Below are 22,506 nucleotides of genomic sequence, written 5' to 3'. Positions count from 1 at the left end.
TTCGAATCCTGCCTCTGCCCTGTGTGCATGAAATTTGAATGTTCTCCCCGTGCGTCGGGTATTTCCTTCCCCAGTCCAAAGACAAGCGTTGTAGGCTGATTGGCATTTCCAAATATCCGTGGTGTGTGAATGTGTGAGCGATTGTGCCCTATGATGGGTTGGCACCCTGTCCAGGGTGTCCCCCGCCTTGTGCCCCGAGATCCCTGGGATAGGCTCCAGGCTCCTCCATGACTCTGTGTAGTATAAGTGGTATGAAAAATGGATGGATGGATGTCATTATTCCTCCTTGTAGCATGTTTTTTGAAATATGCTACACATTTTCAAAAACTTGTTTAAACAACTAACCTGATGTGAGAATCAGAGAAAACTGTATTACTATAATGATTTGATAAATTACTAAAGGCACAGAGTGAGCCTTTTAGCAATATACACCATTCTAGTAATTCTGAAGCTTTATTATGCTAAACCTAGAATAAAATCTTAGTGTAATTTACGTATCACATTTATCACTGTTCTCCAAGTGACAAGACCCAGTCTTGATCTTTCTATATATTTAAAACAATACAATGTTTCCTAGCCCATCATTCATCGCCTCATCCTTTCAGTCTCTGATGTCATACCCACAGGCCAATCAACCCTGTTAGGACATCCTGACTGATGATCAGGCTTTTACATATGAAGAGACACCAAGTTTTATTGCTTTTCCCCAGAGATCTGGCATCATTCTGTCTCATCACAGGAACTTTCCCACTGAGACCCCCAGACGGACATTTGTCCCCTCTTTAGGCAGGGTGGAATTCTCCAGGACAGCCCCAGCATCTCCATGGCAACGATTAGAAGCTTGGGGGCGAGTGTGTCAAGAGACGGAGGGGGAGAGTAAAAAGAGACGCTCAGCAGAGCTGAAGGGCAGGGCACAAAGGCTGATAAAGAGCAATAACCGTGGAAGGGGAAGTATTTAGACCTTGAAAACATGTCCGTCTTCTTCGCTTGTCCCCTCTTTGACTAAATACCAGCATCTGATAAGGATGATTTCATGAACATCTACTGGATCATGGAATCCTTATTGGGAGTTTTTATGGAATATGAATTTGTAATGAGTAAGAATGCTGATATAAGCTCTGAATATCAGCGGATATCAAATCTTTCTAGTCCTGACATCCTCAACATACCAGCTGACTCAGTCAAACATCAGGCAAAATTGTAGTATGTTTTAAGATGATGTGTTCTGTGATGTTTTGGTCAATGTTTCAGAATGGGCAGGAGATAAGATCTAACATTTTTAAGGCCGCATCAACCCAATATCAGCATTCAGGATTGACATCTCAAGTGGGTTTCCTTCCACCTGCCAAACCATGCCAGTAGGTGGTTCAGATAATCCAAATTGCCCCTAGAGTGTGTAAATGTGTGTGTGAACGTGTGTGCATGGTGTCACGAGATGGACTGGCATCACATCCAGTGTTCCCAAGACGGGCTCAGGATCCACCATGACCCACAACAGAATAAAGCGGTTACTGAAGATGATAACCAGGTGTACTGAATCGAGAGTATTCTCTCTTGAACCAAGACAAAACGGTTATTTTCAACTTTATTTAATATTTTTTACATTTACAAATACAAATATTACAATAGATATTTTCAAATGCTTCAACACGAAAATGCAAACTTCATTATTAATCTCTCAGGCCTCTTAAAGTGCATCAGGTTGAGGAAGTCAAAATAATACAAAAAAATTTATATAATAATAATAATAATAATAATAATAATAATAATAATAAGGGCACGACCCATTCCAAATAGATAGCATTTCACACACCTCTGTCCAACAGAGGGAGTAAATCATACAAGGCATTATCTCGCATGTAGCTTTGGGACTGAATTAAGACCTCCACATATACCTTCACATAGGCTACAAAAGATTCATCTTACAATGAATGACTCTGTACCTAATTTGAACTAAAGTTGCTCTGACCTGGTCTAAGGACCGTTGGGCAGAATGTGGAATCTATCTATTTAGGTAGACTAGTATTTAAAAAAAAAAAAAAAAAAAACACACAAAAAAAAGACAAAACTATTTCTTATCAGATTTAGGGCCTTACACCATAGCGCCGTGTCTCATTCTACCTGTTCGGCATTTACACTTAATGCCACGTGATACACTGAAACCTAAAGCAAAGACATTAAGACATTCAAAGCTAAGAACACCACATATGTTCTGGTCCAAAATAATAGCCCTTATAACTAGCTGTAACTCCTTTTTGATTTCTCTCCAGAGGCACTCTGTAACCCGCAGAGCATGATAGTGTTCAGAGGTAGTGAGCAAAGCTGAAGGCAGTTCTGCGTCCAGCTCTGTGGATTGTTTCTCAATCATTAACAGTCACCCTGCTGAAAAGTGAGGACAAATCACATAGGGACACCTGATTCAGTGGAAGACTCTGAGAGGAGTGACTATCCTCCTAAGGATCCTTTTCCATGCCCTGGTCTCAGGCCCTACCGAGCAAACAGAATGAATGGCTCCTTTATTGAATGGCATTTTGGATAGACAGAGCTAGGGGACAGGACTGAATTGATGGATTTGGGGGGGGGGGGGGGGGGGGGGGGCATTGGAGTCACTTCAGTCCAACCAAGAACACAGGTTCATTCAATCCCTCTTGATTTTAGTACAAATACCTGCATAAACAATCAGCTTAAAGTCACCTTAATGGCAAAGATATCTCCAGAAGTCCATTAGTCAGTACTAACTGAAAATATTAGGAGGTCAAACATCATCTCCACATGGGCTGAGTGGCAGCTCGTGGGATTTTGGGGCCAGCAGTCCTTGTGCCTGGTGTTGTCTTAGACGACGCTGTGTCTGCATTCTTGGCCGATTTGGCTTTGGCTGCATTGATGACTGCAGTCCGGATGGCCTTTGTGTTAGTAGCTGGACTTGGACTATGGATGGTGCGAGTCTGACATGGGCTCTGGGATTCCGAATGGGGCGCAAACCGCTTTGAAACGCGCAAGGGTGAACCCCTAACCAACTGCTGGTGACTGCTGGGAAGTGTCTTCTTGTTCTCTGGGCTGGGTTTTTCAGCAGGTTGGCAGTTCTGCTTCACCAATGCGTCAGACTGGGTGCTTGTTTTATCCCTCGCGCTGATGCTACGCTTCAACTCAACCTGGATGTTTCTGGGCCGAATGACTGGTGACGAGCGCATCGAGACAGAACGCAAAGGGGTTAAACGTGATCCGCGAGGTGTTGCAGGTCCCTCGGCCGAACCTGGCTCTGGCTTGGGACGTGCTTTTGGAATGCCTGAGCTGTTACAAGGCCCGGATTGTGATCCCAGTCCCCTTTTGGAGGGACTTTTGTTTGGTGTTTTGGAAGCACGCAGGTCATCCTTAGATTGGGGGAAGCTTGCACCATCTCTCTCTTCAGCCTCCAGTTCTTTTTTCCATTTCGAGCAGTGGCTTGGTGCTGCCCGGTGTCCAGTCGGTGAAAGAGCTTCATAGGAGCGCAGACCCTTCACTAGAGTGTGGCATTCCAAGGTCTCACCTACCCGTGGGTACATTCGCTCTCTCTCTGGGCTGATTGGCCCATCTTCCTGCGCCTGCTGAGGTGAGATTTCTAGATGACAGGATCCCTGTGAGATCTTTGCATTGTCCTGAATGGCCACTCGGTCAGATAGCAATTCCTGGGTGTTAGCTTTAATACAGTTTGTTTCTGCAACCGTGTCCGTCTTTACCTGCGTTTGCCTTTCAGAACCTTTGTTACCCTGTGTTTCAACTTTCATTACCTTGTTAGAGGTGAGACCCATGACTGGTGACGTGTTCATCTCCCTCTCTCGTTGTATTCTAACAGTAGCGTGTGGCATAGCTGCCGTATTTCCGTCAACGTCTGTTTGCAACAAACATTCCTCTATATTTATTCCATTCAAATCACTTGTGGTATTAAGACATTCCTTCAGCGAATGTCTCCTAAGCGGAGAATTTCTACTGTTGTCCTCCGATTTGAGGGGCTGTTGGAGAGCTTTGTTCTGAAAAGAACTGGCGTCCGAGCTCTTCTCGTGAAAGCTGGTAAAGCGTTGTCTGCGGAGGCTGCGGCGGCTCCAGGTGTAGCTCAGGTTTCTCTCAAGCGTGCGCTCCAGGTCGTCGAGCTCGGAGCCGCTACAGACTGCCAGCGAGCGCCGTTTCTCTAGGTTCTCCCGCTGCCGCTCTGCACGCCTCTGCTCCTGCAGCTCACGCTCAGCATTCTCCTGAGACACAGTGTGAAAGACTAAATATGAGAATGTATGAAAGAACAAAAAATAGCCATGGAATGCATTTTCGAAATACACATCATTAAAACATATCTCCTACCAAACATCCCATAGGACAGTTGTCACTAACCCTCTTCCGTAAGATCTACCTTCCTGCAGGTTTCCTCGAACACACCTGTTTTAGTTGATTAAGAACTTCTTAAGGCAATGATTAGATGGGTCAGGTGGGCACGATTACGGTTGGAGCTAAGGTCTTTAGGAACATAGATCTCCAGGAACAGGGTCGATGACCACTGCCATAGAACATACGTTTATGTAAACAGCACCCTCAGACCTCTGCATATTGTTTTAGACCACGTAAATAAAAGAAATCATTGAACGAGGCAGTTGCTCCACTAGAAAGTCCAAACAGACCCCCAACTTTTTGATTCCAGCACGTAGGTGTGTTAAGACTCAAGACCTTAAAACTAATCATTATTATCCATTGTACTGTAGAGCACGTGCGATTTTTACAGAAAAGAATTCGTGCTTTTCTATACAGGCGAAAAACCTGTTCACACAAAACGCCCTTATGACAGAATCCGAGAAGCAGTTCAATCAAAAAAAAAAACACATTTCTATACAAATTCATGAATTCTTCAGTCAACAGGATTTACAAGTGAAGTACTAAATCCTTTTTGTTATAATATGATAGCTGTGTTGGTCTGATGGCATGTGTATACCATGGAGAACTTCGCTAAGGTAAAAGTAACCCGAAAGAGTTTTTTCACCATATTGTTGGAGGTTAAAATAAATGTCGTTTTAGTAAAACTTTTTTCATATCTATCTCATCCTAAGACCTTGAAGCCTGATTTATTACGCAAAAGTCTGTCTCCGAAACCGAAGCATCGAAACTTAGAATTTCAAGCCGATTGTAAATACTGAAACTATTTTAAACAACCGGGCAGTGGAGACAAACACTACAATTCCTCAACACGTCTTTGAACTGATGCATAAAAACGGCAAACTAAACAATGGCTGCTCTGTGATTCAAACAGTTCAACATGTTGGTCAATTGCTTTAAAGGAGCTCAAAAGCCTCAATTCATGCTCGCAAGTAAATGTTTCCCATTAGACTATGTAATTATGCATAATCCTGTTCGCATGATTAGTCTCGCCTTTAAGCACTTGCTGGCATTTTATTTACATGGAAACAATAATGACCTTTCACATACATCATATCATATAGCATTGATTGATGGACAGCTAATATTCTCCTCCTATTCTGAAAGACTATAAACACGCAGGGCTTTCCAAAGTTCGTTACAGACGCTTCTCAGAAGCAGCTCTAATGAAGCATAAACCAGGCATTATTACGGAATGCATGTGTGTGAAACATTTACATATTTGAAACATTTACAGTCAAATTAATTGTGGCTGCAAACAGACCGGTCGCACGTGCGTTCGTCTTCTCTTGACTTTCTGCCTCTGAAACCGCAGTGAAGCCAAACAAGGGTAATCCGATCTTTATTTAATCTCTATTATTGTTAATAAATCTAACCGCAAGCTAGGCTAGCTAATACTCGCTAAGAGTGTATGAGAGAGTTATGGTTACAGTGTCTGCATCGAGTGAGGCTCTTCTTTGTACCAGAACCAGCTAATGTATTTCTTCTTTCAATATTGATAAATATTGATAAAGAATACATCGTTTGCGCTAATCCCACAAATTCAGTGGATAGAGATTACGTTGAAAAAAAAAAAGGATTTCTTTAAGATTTTGTGTTAGGAACCTCTTTCTCAGGTGGTGTACTTACCCGCACAGCTTTTTGGAAGCGATGGCAGAAGCAGTGAAAGATGCGACAGGCCTCCTCCAGCTTGAAGGAGCTTTCATCTTCACAGAAGAATTCAACCAAGGCCTGGCTAGTCTTCCGCAAGCTTTCCACCTCTTCCTCAGCTTCCATCAGCCTCACTTTTGCAGTCTGGTTTAAAAAAAAAAAAAAAAAAAAAAAGGACTGTAAAACGCTACCTGGATACGACTACACATTTCACAAACATCCACAAACCATAGCGTTAATATCATACTGAAATTGCCGTAATAGGTGTGAATAACTGCTCCAAATTTTACCTTGAGGAACGGTCTCATCTGCTGTTCAATCTCCGAATCGGTCTGCACACTGATTTGCAGCGTCTCTATTCTACTGTGTAAGCGGGACAGATCCTCCAGCACGGACTCCTCCGACAGCCTAACACGGAAAGAGTCACATGTTCATTTTAATGCAATATTTTTCTACTAAATGTCATCGCATGACCTTGGCACTTGCATAAATGTGAATAATACACCTGCAAGAGTTCGTATGTGGTTTACAGACTGCTTAAATAACTTACCTTGATGCTGTACCGACATGACTCAGCTGGCTGGGAAACGTCAGCAGATCCTCGTCTTTCTTCACAGCCTCCTGAAGCAGTAAACAAAAATCCCAATTATTTATTACACACAAGCCCCGGGGGTTAATTTCTTTATCAATGTTGAGAGAGAAAATCTGAATGGGGGTCTACAAAAATATCCAAAATGGTATATACACAGTATCAGGGTTGTAATGCAAGGATACGATCTGCATCTGTATCCTAATGCTCCAAATATTCATATCGGTTTATATTCAGATTTAAACCCAAAGCGGGCATGACCGAAAGAGGAAAGGGGTTTTAATTTTTTAAAAATAATTAAAAAATATATATAGGTAGAAAAGCCAGCACTGTATGCGTGGTCTGGAAATTCAGAAATGTGCTCAGGACTATTTAAAATTATCATCACAGCGTTATTATTTTTCTTATTTGTACCCGTCAGCCATATTTTCCAATGAATTTCATTGACTATTTCCCAACATATGAATAAACTAGTAGTCTAATTTAAACCAGTGCGACCCTAAGGAACGCCACGTGTTCACGTTAATGGATGTGGTCTTTATTGGTTCCGTGAGCTTTATATTCGACGGCTTTCTTGCGCCTACGTGGAAATAAAAACCCATTCTCGCTCACACAGCTTCTTTGTTGTGTCCAGTGGGATTACAGTCCCGTTACCCACTGTGAGTCTGAACTAGATGCCCTGTGAACTTCTCTGATGCCGTGTGAATCTTTCTTTTTAAAAAAATAAATAAATAAACTAATGAATTAAAAAAAAATAATAATAGTGTGCCTCCTGTTTGTATCTGTATTTGTACACATCTAGAATGTGCATAAAATGTGGGTGTATCCCACAAGAAGACAACAATCCAGAAAAAGGAGTAGAAGCCATAAGCTTTTCAAAGCATATGAAAGAGTTTGGAGGCAGTCATATATGCACACATTTATTTTATGCACATGCACACACACACACACACACACAAATATATATAAAAAGTTTATATACTGATTAAATGCAGTCTTTCTGCACTGTGAAGAGAGAAACCCCAGATAGTTTGTGCTGACAGGTTGTTTCTTCATCAAAAATAAATTTTGGGTTTATAATTCTATTAAGCTGCTTTATTTTAGGAGTTTAGTGAAGGCGGGTCATTTTTCACCCTTAGCACAAAGGGAGTATACATGACGTTAAGATTACACACGGGGTACGACTCCATATTGATCCAACTCTTGCAACCGAGCGGAGATTACTGCAACCTTCTGTTGCAAACCTCTGCAGAACATTAGAGGAGCAACAGTGGAGTGTTTTAAGTCTTTGTGCCATGTCAGTGAACAGTACACTCATTGACAACTAGGAAACCATGACAAATCTGATCCGATACCTCTCGTGTTAGGTACAGATAGATACCTATCTCAAGGTTGCACTGGCCCCAATTCTGACACTCAGGAACAGATCGACGCATCTCAACCTGCATCTGAAATGTTTCAAGGACACAGCATGAACTAAGAATAGGGACAGGAAGTGTTTTTACTTTCTTTTGTGGTGCCTAGATAAGAAACCAACCAGAACACTTACAACCATATGCTAGACAAAAGCACGCTATTCATGCGATTATCTCTGTTCTTACATCACCACTGTAACATGAACCTCAACCTCGTTCGGAAACAAAGTGATTCACAGACAAACACAATCATCCTCTATAGTCACAATCGCAACACAGTGTCCCAGAGCCGAGTGCAGACAATTCCTACAGTGATGTAATCCTTTTTTTCACTAACAAGATGCGGCTGCTGGCGTCGGGGCTGCGTCAGAGTAGAATTCCATTTCCTGAGGGGAAGTCTGCCCAGTTCTGATCTCTACCTGTTCTCACAGTTAGGTTTGCTTGTATATGGCAGTGATATTTTTTAATGGTTCTATATTCCAAAATTTTAAAAAGTAAGTAATTTAAACCACTGAAGCTGAATGAATAAATGATTGCGTAAAGCACAATTTACAGCAGGTGCAGTAAATGTATCGAGTAGTGTCACACAAGCATGAGATATCATCCAATCTGCCCCCAAGTTAATCATATGGCCTTTCTCCATCCTCCCAAGCATCACATCTGACCACCTACACCAACTCAATAGCATGAGACTTCAAAGGGTCCTGTGGGATTCCAGTTCTGACGCGCACCTCTGAGCAACAGTCATTTAATTCGCAAGCAACGCCACGGTTTCACAAGCCAAAAAAAATCCAAACCGTTACGTGCTCCAATGTGGGAGTTTACAAATGCGTGATGTAAAAATAGCAGCGGTCAAACCCCTCAGCGTTTGAACATGGCACAAAGACACTGACTGCCATTGATCACAATTACACGCACGATAAAAGATACCCGTTTTAATTCTTTTAAAAGTAAGTTTGGTAGTGGTAGCAACTTCGTAGAGTTAGTATTACCCAATTACAACTGCCAGTGAAATAGCTGATTCTTCCTCAGATTATTGGTTGTGATATTATTTTTCCTGTCTTACTTTAATGTCACGCAGGAAAATAACTTTGACAACTCAAAAAGTCACCTCCAAGCCCCCGACGTCACCGGTTCTAATGTCAGAAGTGATTTCTCTCACCAGCAACAGGCTCTTTTGCAAAAATGGTTCTTGGTGAAGGGTTAGTTACCGTTTATCCCACTGTATACATTTCTATAGATAAGACGACAATAGATATTGACTTGATACACACCATGGCGACAAAATGTAGGAGGTCCACGCCTGGTTTGTTGGCTTTGGTGTCGGCCAATTTGAGCAGCGAGGCGATCCTAAAACCGGCCGCGTTCCCTGCGTAACCTCCCTACGGGCACAAGTGAGGTCAGTGTGATTGTGTTCCATGGTGCATGACATCTTCAACAAACAGAGCATACCAGAGGCAGTGGGCTCACGGCATGGATTCCCCCACCAAATATATAATACACAAAGACGCACACCGGAGACTTTTATGCACCTTTTGAAGTGCACACTTACAGCATTCATGTAGTTCCCTGCCTTCAGCACCAGACGCAAGATGGAGTGAAGCTTGTGGCAACTCAGCAGCTCTGCAAGGAGATCAGCAGAGAGTCGATTTAGCACCATACAGGGATCACGTTCAAAAAAAAAAAAATCCTCTCTCATGTTTCTATTTAAACAATATTGAAGTGTGAGCATGTCTTAGATAGCTGGTATGTTCGGGATGTGTTGGGTAATAGAATTACTGATCATTCTTTTGTCTTTTTTGTGTGCTTGGTTGGTGCTAAGGTTTTACGTAGTCTATTCAATCATTCCATCTTAAACACCAAAGATCTGCAGAGGAGAATGTTTTCAACACATGAAGGAGATTTACAAGACCGAGTAAAGTGACTCGAAATGAATGTGGACCAAGTGTGCTGAAAAGGAAGAGCCAAGGCCCCCTGCTGATGCCTTACCTCGAGCTGCCTCCCCCAGACATCTGGCCGCCACACACAGAGAGGTCACAGCGGGGTCGAACTCCTGCTGCAGGATCATGGCATCCAGACGCAGGCGAACACTAACGCAGAGAATGGGAGGAAAGAAGGATTGATCAATCAGCAGCAAATCGCACACTGCCTTTGCTTTGTCTTTATTTAGGTGGGGGTGGGTGATAAGACACTAGGAGCTGATAGGGTGCACTGTATTTGCTGGGAGGGGTATACAGTTACCACGGAAATTGGTAAGAATTCAAGCGTTAACACTTTCCAGATTGGGAAAGCGGAGGTAGCGTAATGGCTTGGATGGGCTTAAGTACTTACTTTCGCACTTCTATCAGTAAGAGTATGAAGAGGTCTGGCTCTCTTAGCAAACTACGGTCACTGCTAAACCTTTTCAACCGCGCTTCCTGGAAAAGATAAAGAATGTATACAGATAGTGAAAACAATAAACAGCTAGCAATACTGCACCCACAAGGTCAAGTAACACATTTTGATGATTAAAATAAAGCTCAATGACTTCACCGAAGAAATAGGTACCACTGCCTCTTAGAAAGGGGGGAAAAAGTTTAATAGTAGTAGTTCCTGTCATATACCCCCGAAAATACCCTTGATATTAGGGAGCATTGTTACTTTGCTATGAATCTGCCAACCATTCTACCCCTAAATGTACAAATATACCAACACTACTTTCATCAGCCATAATCAGGCTAGCCTAGTGGGACTAGACTAATGGGACCAGATAATGGGGAAGAGAGTGGGACAGTTATATGTAAGATTCCAGTGATAGCTCATCAAACCTTCATTCAATCTAATATAATCCAGACAGAGCTGAGGATATATGGCCATACTGTTCTGGTGCAAAAAGCACTGCAGTACCTCCTCGGCATCAGGCAGGAGTTTGCAGAACTCGGCCAGTTTCTCTGCACCGTAACGCTCCCCGGCCCCCTGCCTCACGTCCTCCACAATCTCCGTTGGTGTGCTGCAGAGAAAGAAAACAGCTCAGGCGAAAATGGCATCACGTTTCACAGCTTCACCAACACATATCTTTTTGTAGCTCGAGTATTAGAGCAGGAGACAAGCATGCTACCTCGAGCATACGACGCTACCTCAGCTTTTTTTAAAACAAGAAAAGCCCGGGAGTATGGCAAGGAGGAAAACACGAAAGACGTGAACTCAATTCCCATGTCACCTGTTTTTGTATCTTTTGAACTTGGGCAGGCTTATCAAACTTATCATAGTGGCAGATAGAAAATAAACCTGTTGGTCGTCACAACGGCGGCAGAAAAATAGATAAAGGGACTATACAAACATACAGTACTCCATCAATGTAACCCAATGTCCTTAGTTGTAGTACTAAAAAAGGACAAAGTCCATCAGCACATGTGTTAGTTACTTGGGCTTAAGCAACCCCAATTTTTCAGATTTAAACAATACCATATTTAAGCTCATTTAAAAAAAAAAAAAAAAAAAAACATTTAAATGAAGTGGCTAGAAGCTATACCTTTTCAGTTAAAGGTGAATATACACTATACGGCAAATAGTTCGTGGGAGATTTTCCCATTTAGCCACAAGAGCATTAAGTGAGATCAGGCACTGATTTTGGGCGAGGAGGCCTGGGGTGCGTTCCAGTTCGTCCCAAACGTGTTCACTCGGGGTAAGGTCAGGGTTCTGTGCAGGCCACTCAAGTTCGTCCGTTCTAGCCTTGGCACACCATGTCTTCATGGACCTTGCATTGTACACAGGGACATTGTCATGCTGGAACATGTTTGAACTAGACCCGTTTAATGCTGCAGAATACAAAAGACATCCTATACAATTGTGTACTTCTAACTTTGGGGCAAGGGAAGGCCTATACATCGATATGATTGTAAGGTGTCCACAAACGTTTTGCCATATAATGTATATACTATGTCCCAAACAGCATAAAAGCATACTACATAGCCTGGTAAACGAGTAAGTGGATATGGTAGCATCAGTATGTACAAAATTCTGACCTTTAGCGCACTGGGATGCAGCTATAACTACAGCTTCAATCGTGAGGCGAAGCAACTTTTGAAAACATCTGAAAATTACAGAACAGGGGCAGAGTTTTTGCCAGAGATTGCGGTTATTCTCATACTACAGACTCCGACACTGAGGACGAAACACATTTGCTCTGTCAAAGTGGAAGAAGTATGACGTCGTGAATTTGTACGCCGTTATGAGCACGCCCACGATTAATTTCACAATCACAAGTTGGTGTCTATGGGTATCCACACCTAATCCAGAACCAGTTAATGATTAATTCCAGCAAAACTGGTTTGGCTTCAGCACCAAGAAAGTTGCTGAAACCATGAACTAGAGACGTCAGGGCAACTGGGTGGCATCACTTTATCACACAAAATTTTTTGTTTTGCTAACAAAACTTGCCTTAAATACCTACACACTCAATATACACATTACCGTTGGATTTCACTTTAGATGGTAAAATCTATTGTCCGAATGTAAATCTTTTCACCTTACCCATCAAAAATGAATACCATTTAAAACCATACCATTTTACACACTAATGGCATCACCACTGCACGCTGACCAGTTTACTCAGTTAAGACAATTTGCCCCCTTGCGTGAGACAGTACACGCAGGTGGCTCTTTCATTTTGCTCCCAAGAGCCTTGCAAAAAAACTATTAGCTCACCTTTTTTTGTGCCTTCCAGCCTGTAATTGTTTATGTAAGAGAACACTAGGTGAGCCCCAGGGGCCGGTAACATGACATGATGAAAAGGTACAAGAGTACGAACAACACAAGGCCCACTCGCTGGCCATGAGAGGGGAACAGAACTCATAATGCTTCTAATCTTCAAAATGTGACTCGCTACCCAAAAGCTTGTGTGGTCAGAGCAGAATGAATAGGCGGAGAGTGGAAATATTGTTTTAGCTTGCACGTGCACAACTTCAAAATGCTCCTCAGAGCAAGTTCTGGCATATATCCGTGTTAGAAGAGCCGCTCTACTATTGTGACTTGGGACTATATACTCATTCGGGTGTACAAACGTGAGCATGAAGGCATACAAACCAACATTAAGCAAACAAAAAAAGCCCGGCGGTTCTGAGCCCTTCAAGTGGTCTTATTGTCTTGATGTCAGTGATTTTTTAATTGAAAATTGGAAAAAAAAAAAAAGGTTAAAAATGTCCCAGCTTGACTTTGAGTAAATCACTGCCGCTTATTTTCTTACTCACCATTCAGTTTTCAGTATTAACAACTGTGTGTTAAACAATTTCCTTGATTGCAGTGTAACTTAAGCACTATAATCTACTGTTGTGCTCAGTAGCTAGATAAAGACTAACAATTACATGGTGTGTTACCTGTCTTTTCATAACAAGGAGTTTTCTTGTCCAGCACAGATGTAAGAATGCACGGAGGAAAGTTTGTATTCCAAGAATTTACTGTTTTACCGTCTAGATTGCTGGAATAAATGAAAAACGACACCTCGGATTTCTTGTCAAAAACCAGTTTCTAAATACTGCGTGCATGTTGCCATTTGAAATGTTGTACTGTTCAGCCTCGACACCTGTCCTTCGAGTTTCATAGCACACCGATTTGGAAAGAGCCACCTCTCTTACTCGGACTTACCGATAAAGAAGCATGAACCAGACACTTGTAGTATACGGTATAAACGACTTCTTACACAGTTCCAGTTTGATTCGTTGCTGTGGAAGGAAATGTCTGGAACGTGTGCAATCGACCATAATACTGAAACAATCTGAATAGGTGAATAGGTTAACAAGCTTCCTGTTACTCCCCTCATAGTTTATAGGAGTTTGTGGTTTAAAGCAGATATAACCTTCGACCTTCTCGGCAAGCGTCAAACCCAGCTGTTCACTTCTGACGTGAGGAAAAGATGAAAACAAAAATACCTCCCAGCTCTCCTTCACCCCTTCCCCCTTTCCTTTTCACACCCCTGTCCCTCCTCAAGAGGGCAATCCGCCACTCAAAACAAACACCCCGCCCTGCTGCCCGTCACAACTGTTAAGTGCTTCCTTTCACAGTGCAATATAGGACACCTCCAGTTCCTCCATCACCAGACAAAAAGCCCCACACTGCACGTTTGTATTCACAAGCACAGGAAGTGTGAAAAGTGAACCGCGTCCTTACGTTTTGAACTGGCGGAGGAAGATCCCAACGTTCATGCTGCGCTTTGGGTCGAGCAGAGAAACCTGAAAAATAGACAACAAAGACAGTAAGAAGGGTCGTTGTATATGTGTATGTGTATATTATATATAGCACGTGCAGCATTTAGAGGATCGAGTGTGGTTATTGATGATCTACATTTCAAAGACAACATTTAGATAAACTGCCTATTGAGACAGCAGGCTGATGATAAAGCACAAGTTTTTCCTCAGATTTCACCGTCTTACATTCTAATCCACAACATCCAAAAAGTGCGATGATGAAACCAGATGGATGATACTGGATACTGGATGATAGACATGAATTTGAGAAAACGCCTCACCTTCTCGCTGCATGTTTTCTGTGGGGACCTGCAGCGGTGCAGGTTGTTTCCCAAACTGTCGCTTTTCTCCGTTTTACGTGCCTCCTTCTGACCAAACAGCTCATCCAGGGAGCGTAGGTCGATGGGGAAGTCATCGTCTTCGCTGTCGGTCAGTGCGCCACTCCACACACTCTGACGACCTTCCACCCGCTCCTTAGGAATGCGCTCCCAGTTGAGGTTGCGAAGCCGCTGCTTTTGCACAGAGCCACGCCGGCTGACCTGAGCAGGAGGTGGTGGAGGTGGAGGTGGAGGAGGAGGAGGAGGAGGTGGAGGGGGAATCAGAGGTGGAGGGATGGAAGCAACATCCATGGCTGTTACCTCCTGACTGTTGACACATCCAAGCAATGTTCCATGAAAAGCCAGACACTCCTTGGGATCCACTTGGAGGTGAAGGCACATAGAGGTTATTCTTATACAGCAAACAGTGTCTTCACAGTAACTTCTCCTATCCTTCTATTTGGTGCTTATCTGGTGGAGAGAAAAAAATAAAAGAGCATGAGACTGAAAATGGTGGCAAGCAGTGACACAGCAGTTACACAAGTATTAATAAATGGTCAGATCGCAATATTATCATATTCTTAGTAAAAATCTGACTTTCCAGTTTATGAGACCTAAGAAGCTAGGGGATGATTGTATGCAAGCCAGAGGCCATGTGCTGAGGACTTCAAACGCTAAAGTATGGTAAGGAATACAATGATGAGTAGGGCATTCCCATAATGGACGAAAATAACATACTACAATTTTGATGTTTTGCACTATATTAAAACTAAATTAAATTAATACTGAAATATCCATCCATCCATCCATTTTCTGTACTGCTTATCCTACACAGGGTCCCGGGGAGCATGGAGTCTATCCCAGGGGACTCGGGGGCACAAGGCGGGGAACACTGGACTAGTGGGGAAAACCGGAGTACCAGAAGGAAACCGCCAAAGCATTGGAAGAACATGCAAACTCCATATTAGAATATAGTGTACATGTATTAACAAAGAGTGTATCACGCAACCTTAGTGTTGAGGTTCCTTATAGGTTAAAATGTTGACTAATCAGAAGGTAGAATGAAACAGCTAGAAAACATTTCAAATGTAACAGGAGAACACTGTGGATCAGAAGAAGAAGAAAAAAAAACTAGGAGAGATGACATCATGCTCACTGGGAAAAGGTCAGTGTGCCATTCAGCTTGTTTACCACTCGAATGTTCAAACACCTAGCAACTCTTCGACTCTAATTAAGACCAGCGTGTCAAAATCTGGTCCTGGATGGGTACACAGTCCTAATGACATATTTCTGTGAAAGCCAGAGTAATGAATTAACTGACGAGTTGAATCGGGTATGAATATGAAAAGGCGGTAGAACGTTAAATCTAATCCGACATCCTCTGGATAAGTATGGCACGGGTTCTAATTGAGTTACGTCCAAAACTGCATACAGTGGTATTAATGGGGGGGGGGGGGGTAGCCGGAGATCAAAAGAAGAAGAAGACGAGTAGAGCACAGAATTCATACAACCCTTTTTTTTTTTTTTTTTTAAGGAGGAAAGTCACGGTTGACCAAACATAGGTTCAGCATCATGTCAGCTACCTGAGAGAACGTGAAAACAAATCCTATTGGCTACTATAACTCAAGCCACTCAGGACAAGGCTAGATAACCTATTCCCCAAACACAACACATGAGGGCGCTGTTCCCAGAAGGAATTCATTAAGGCAATATTCAATTAAAAAGACAATGTTTTACCAATACACTCAAATATACTGCACTCAAACAAAGCCTCATGTGCTATACAGTAATATATAGTGAGCTGGTCAGTGGGTTTTAATTTCAGACTCATCCCTGGATGGAAACTCCCATTGACTAATCATTGCTCATGACTTCCAGAAACTCTCAGGCTAAATGTCACACATGAATTTTGTTTCACTTTAAGTTTGGAGAGGAGAGGAAAAAATAATGAGTATGAAATGCTATAGAATCATTACATCTGTGCAAAAAAATTTAAATAAATAATCTTATGACTTCTACACTTCTTACAAGTTACTGTGCTGAGATGAGTAAGAAGCTCTCCTGGGCTTTTACAAAACTCCCGAAGAAAATGACGTCACTACAGTCATTTCACGAGAAAAGAAACGTTATCATGTCATTAGAAAAGAGAGAACTTTGAGTGTTTCTAAAAACTAACTCTTACGAACACACACACGCGCGCGCGCGCGCACGCACACACACACACACACACACACACACACACACAAACAAACCAGCAGCACACGTCAAACTAGTAAAAACTCCCAAATGTAAAATACTCACGTTTTGCTTTTAAAAACATGTTTGTTTGTTTGTTCAAACTTTGCACAAATACGCAGCTGAAACTTCCGGTGCATGCACTCCAGAGAGACGCAGAGACGGGACTCCGACTGCATGAAGCGCGCAACGGCATCATCTGCTGAATAAACCTACTGGAAAGAAACCTCTCTGCGCGCATGCGCATTGTAGACGCGTGCGGGGTTGGGGGGGGGGGTGTAACTACAGTGGGATTGATTATTATTTGCAAATGTAGTGTCATGCATGATGCTTTCAAAACATCATGATAATCATAATACTTTTTTTTAAATATAATAAAAATGAGGTTTAATTTAAAACAAAATAACAAACGATTTTTTAAAAAAACCTTACTGTACTAACTTCTCTCTAACCACCCCCCCCCACCCCCCCCCCCCCCCCCCCCCCCCCCCCGCCGCCACCCACCTGAGTTTCTGTGCATGTTCTCGCTGTGTCCATGTGTGTTTCCTCAGGGTTCTCCGGTTTCCTCCCGCGTCAGCAGGTGGATCCGTTATATTAAACTGCGCCATACACATGAATAAGTGTATGAATGTGTGTGTGTGTGTGTGTGTGTGTGTGTGGTGTGCCTTGCCATGGACTGGCATCTCATCGTGTCCCTAATTCATGCCCCAGTTCCCAGGAAAGGCTTCGGATTATCTGCGATCGTGACCAGGATAAACCGAAGATGAATGAATGACTGAATAAATATAAAAATGCACAACCCAAGTGCACCTAGTACTGAATTCGTCAAAATTCCACAGTGGCGTAATTTCGTGTTATGCGTAATTTCGTGTTTGTCATTTCATCTTTGTGTGACGCATAATGAGTTTTTATTAGAACCGAGTAAAATAAAATAGACAATCTATCCAGGTAACCCTGGTTCAGGCCTACAGATGACAGATATATGTATAATCATCTACATGGTTCTGAGTTTTCAGAAAGTCCCAGGAAGCCCAACTGCCAAAATTTTAGATAACGTTAACAGGAAACAGGAACAGCTAATCATGGATTGACTCCAACTAAAGTGGCAGACTGAATGAAGGAAGAAGAAGAAAAAAAAGATATTCTTTAGCATTGAAATCAGCTTTCAGGACTCAAAATGATCAAACCTTAAAATGTGTCACTTTGCAATGCTGACACTGCAGATATTTAGCAAATTAATTCTTGTTTAGATCTTATCTTCTAAATATGTTAGGTAATCACCTGTATTATCAGCCAGTGTCTGTGTTAAGTCTTTGAACAGCCAATGTATGACATAATCCAGACTTTGTCCACTTGAGAAACCGATGATGAGATCATTAGCCGTCATTCAGAACTCTAGGAGTTTGTTCTTCTTTAAATCTTTATCAGTTATAAACCTGGCCCGAGGAGAAAGCCTTGATCTGCGCAGTGCTGAGAGTCAGGTAAGTATCAAACGCACATGGGCATGAGAAACAGGGTGAGGACCATTTAAACTCTGGTGTTTCCAAGTGAAAGAAGAAAACCAGGAAAGACAAGATCCCTGTAGTCAAGATACGTGTGGACGAGTGAGGCTATCTATAGTAGATAGACTACAGTGTGAGTGTTGAGTCACGACACAGTCCATTCACAGGAGGCGCCGTAGGTGCCATTATACCGTGCTAGCTTTGCTTTCATGTCGACCTACTCACACACATTGCTGAAAAACGTATCAAGTGATGAAGGTTATGCCCCTATAGCTTTTATTGCTGTCATAATGTGTGCTTGAGGGATATTCGGGACACGCTGCGTGAGAACAAACAAATCTTCCCTTTTGTGTGGTGTGTTCCTCTGCTTACAACACTTGCAGTCTCAGAATGCAGTAAAATGCCATAATCATGAGAAAGTTTGCAGTACTTCTTGACCTACAGCCACAGGGAACGGAACGTATGCAAATGTGGGTGATCCTGTTGCACTGTTGGTAATTAAGCATTGCCTTGTATAGGCACGTGTATGCACTCATAAGAGATTACCCAGATGATCTCAGTTCCAGGGTAGATAAATACGTGATTATTGCTTTCTGTAAATTGCTGGCCTAAAAATGAATGTTAGTGCATGGATGCGTTGATGCACATGGTGCAGCCATGTGAGTGAGTCACAACCAGTGAAATTCTTTTGTGCTTTTACAGAAGAATTCCTCTTTCTCAACACCAGGTATGCACACAGGGGCTCAGTAGTTAATAGCCTAGTACCGAGAGGACGCTTGGCAGAGGCTGGTACAGTGGATTAGTCAGGAGCAGGTCTTTTGAAATCTTAATCTCACTTTGAAGTCATGGGAGAGTTATATACGAGTGAGCTCAGTAACGTTCCTTAGACCCACATCAGCCTAACATTCGTACAGAAAGAGAAGAAAAAACAAAAAGGGGGAGAGGAAGGGAGAGAGAGAGAGAGAGAGAGAGAGAGAGAGAGAGAGAGAGAGAGAGAGAGAGAGAGAGAGCATTTACTGCTAGCTTTACAACAGGTTATTCTTGTTAGGAGTCTTTTTCATTTTTGCACACTCCGTCAGGAGGTTTTTGTCAAGAACCAACAACATGAAACAACAGCAACAACAAAAACAAAACGCACTCATAGAGAAGAGCGGTCAGCCAGTGCTGTAATTAGACTGAGGAAAAAATAGGTGGTGCTTATGAGGCTTATGCAAGTGAATGCATGGCACAATCTGTGACAAGATCTAAAAGACTGAGTGTTTATAATCACGAGCGGCTTCTTAGCTGGAGGAAATGCACAACAGCTGATCTTTTAGTCGTTGTTTGGCTACATTTCCTATCAGCTAGGGGGCTTTTGGAGGCTTTGGAGAATCAAGTAGAAGGGGGCTTCTGAACACCTGTACCGCATCACAGACCAGCACAACGTGGCTTTTAAGAGAACCCATGTGTCCTGTTTTGAAGATAGGGTTGCGTTTAAGGCAACGTTTGAGACAAACGGACTGTAACAGTGACCTTTGAGAGATACACACAGAAGAAGGGGATTAGTGTAGTGAATAGAAAGGTGGTTAGATACAGTATTAATGTACATTAAAAAGATCAAGCCAGAGGAGTTTACCGCTCTAATTAACTCCTATCCCTGCCCTGCTCCTAATGCTTCATTAATGGATCTAGTGAGCCATCACAACTACTGCTTGTCTTCTGCACTTAACGGTCTCGCTCCTCTGAAGGCTCGGACCGATTCATTTGTTCACACTGCACCTTGGTATACATCTAAACTCCACCAGATGAAGTCCATGGGTCGGTGTCTGGAGCAGTTATCAAAAAGGACTGGTCTTGTGGTACATATAGAGATGTATTCTGATCACATACTTCAGTACAAAAAGGCCATTTCTGTTGCAAAAACATCATATTATGCAAATATCATCAGTGCGGGAGAAGGAAACACCAGAGCTCTTTTTTCCGTGAATGTACTTCTTAAAGCACCTGATAACTCCTTTCATCTGAATCTCTCTGATGAACGCCGTTTCGGCCTTCCTGAAATTTTTCCGCTCTAAAATTGCGACCATTCATCAACAATTCATTTGTTCAATTAATGAGCAAGAGGAACCATTCTCCCTGAATACTATGGGCCCTCCACATACCAGTGCATTTAGTCATTTCAGTCTCCCAGTAGAAAGTCACGTCTTGAATCTCATCATGAAGTGCAATTCCACCACCTGTCAACTGAATCCTGCTCCAATCAACTTACTTAAAGTGTGCCTGCCATCTATCTCCCCTCTGATAACCTCAATAATTAACACTTCTCCCACCACTAGTGTGGTCCCTCCTTCATTAAAAAAACTGCCACTGTCAGACCAACACTGAAAAAGCCAGGATTGGATCCTGATGACTTCAACAATTATCGGCCTATCTCTAACCTACCATTTATATCAAAAGTCCTTGAGAGGATAGTGGCATCTCAGCTTCAGGATCACCTAAAAAACAATTATCTGTTTGAACCATACCAATCTGGATTTCACCCTAAACACAGCTCAGAAACTGCCATGGTTAAGATAACCAATGACCTCCTTTGCGCAGATGATTTTGGACTACTCTTCATCCTCCTAGACCTCAGTGCAGCCTTTGACACCATCTCTCATTGGATTCTTCTAGAACATCTAGCTAACACATGAAGCCTTGGCACTGTACATCAATGGTTCACATCCTACCTCACTGAGAGGACACAATTTGTCCAAATAATGAGCTGCATGTCAGAGAGCTCTGCTGTCACCATGCGGGTTCCTCAGGACTCAGTTTTGGGGCCTCTCTTATTTATCATCTATCTCGTCCCACTCTGCAATATCCTTCAACATCATGGTGTTCACTTTCACCGCTATGCTGATGATACTCAGCTTTCCATGTCCACGAAGCCCTCAGCCCCTTTTCCTCTCAGTACAATCATAGTCTTCATGACATCAACTTATGGATGACTAAGAACTATCTGAAATTAAACAGCAATAAGTCTGAGCTACACGTTGTTGGCTCTAAAACAGCACTTGCAAAGTTGAACACCTTCACCCTCTCCATTGACGGCTGCACCATACCCTGCTCCACTCAGGTTAAGTGCTTTGGTGTCATTTTAGATAGCACTCTCTCCTTTGCTGCACACATAAACAATGTTTCTCACAGTGCCTTTTTCCATCTGCGGAACATTGCGAGACTACGCCCATCCCTCACTCAACACAGCACAGAAGTCTTGGTCAATGCTTATGTTACATCCCGCATTGACTACTGCAATTCCATCCTGTCTGGAATCCCAAATAAACTACTTCACCGGTTCCAAATAATTCAAAACTCTGCAGCAAGGATCATTACGTGCTCCAAATCAACCAGCCATGTAACCCCTCTGCTCATCCAGCTTCACTTTGAATTACATTCAAAATTCTGCTACTCACATTTATGGCCCTATATAAGCATGCTCCCACTTACCTCACTAACGTCTTGGAGAACTACACGCCTCCCTGCTTACGGCGATCCTCCTCGGCAGGTCTACCAGCAATACAGGACATGAACTTTAGCACCATGGGTGGAAGAGCCTTTAGTCACCTTGCCCCTGAGCTCTGGGATTCACTTCCCCATCACATCCGCAACTGTGAATCCATTTCAAGATTCAAAAGTTCTTTAAAAACTCATCACTTCAGGCTTGCACATTCTCTGTGACTTGGTTACATAATTCTTAATTATAACATGTGTTTTATGTATAATATTGTATTATATATATATATATATATATATATATATATATATATATATATATATAATATTGTGTTTTAGTGTTTTGTGAATTGTAGTTGTGTGTTGTATTTGTGAAGTGACCTTGGGTGTCGTGAAGGGCGCTTTCTAAAAAAACTATTATTATTTATTATCATTACATAACACGAGAACAGAAATCTTGCTGCATGGGTCATCATGGGTCCTCAGAAACTTCAAGTTTTTTTTGCACACTCTGCTGTTACTCCACTAAGTTGTTCTTGGCTCAGATCCGTGGGACTTGTTGCTGATAAACAGACAGTTCCTATTCTCCTCCATATTGTTTTGTAGATGTAGAGGCTTTGTATCCTACACTTGTATATAATGAAGGAGTACTGTGGGACCAGGAGACCGCAGAAAGAGCCTGCTGCTCATTGGATTTCATTGGATTTCTAA

The 22,506-nt window shown here is 42.4% G+C and overlaps 1 protein-coding gene across 1 annotated transcript; it reads right to left on the bottom strand.

Moving 5' to 3' along the window:
- Positions 1–1,567: 1,567 nt before the first annotated feature.
- fhdc2 (FH2 domain containing 2) lies at positions 1,568–17,033 on the bottom strand. The gene is made up of 12 exons (XM_017473743.3): positions 16,886–17,033; positions 14,549–15,055; positions 14,191–14,252; positions 10,933–11,035; positions 10,378–10,463; positions 10,036–10,136; positions 9,599–9,669; positions 9,321–9,428; positions 6,593–6,663; positions 6,333–6,450; positions 6,022–6,186; positions 1,568–4,226 (listed from the first exon to the last, which is right to left on the bottom strand). Exons 2-12 carry the CDS (start codon positions 14,984–14,986, stop codon positions 2,763–2,765), a joined length of 2,787 nt encoding a protein of 928 aa, XP_017329232.1. The 5' UTR covers positions 14,987–15,055; positions 16,886–17,033; the 3' UTR covers positions 1,568–2,762.
- Positions 17,034–22,506: the final 5,473 nt, after the last annotated feature.

Source organism: Ictalurus punctatus, chromosome 8, assembly GCF_001660625.3.
Source record: "Ictalurus punctatus breed USDA103 chromosome 8, Coco_2.0, whole genome shotgun sequence".
In the NCBI taxonomy this organism is placed as follows: Eukaryota; Metazoa; Chordata; class Actinopteri; order Siluriformes; family Ictaluridae; genus Ictalurus; species Ictalurus punctatus.
This window is presented reverse-complemented; position numbering and strand designations above follow the sequence as displayed.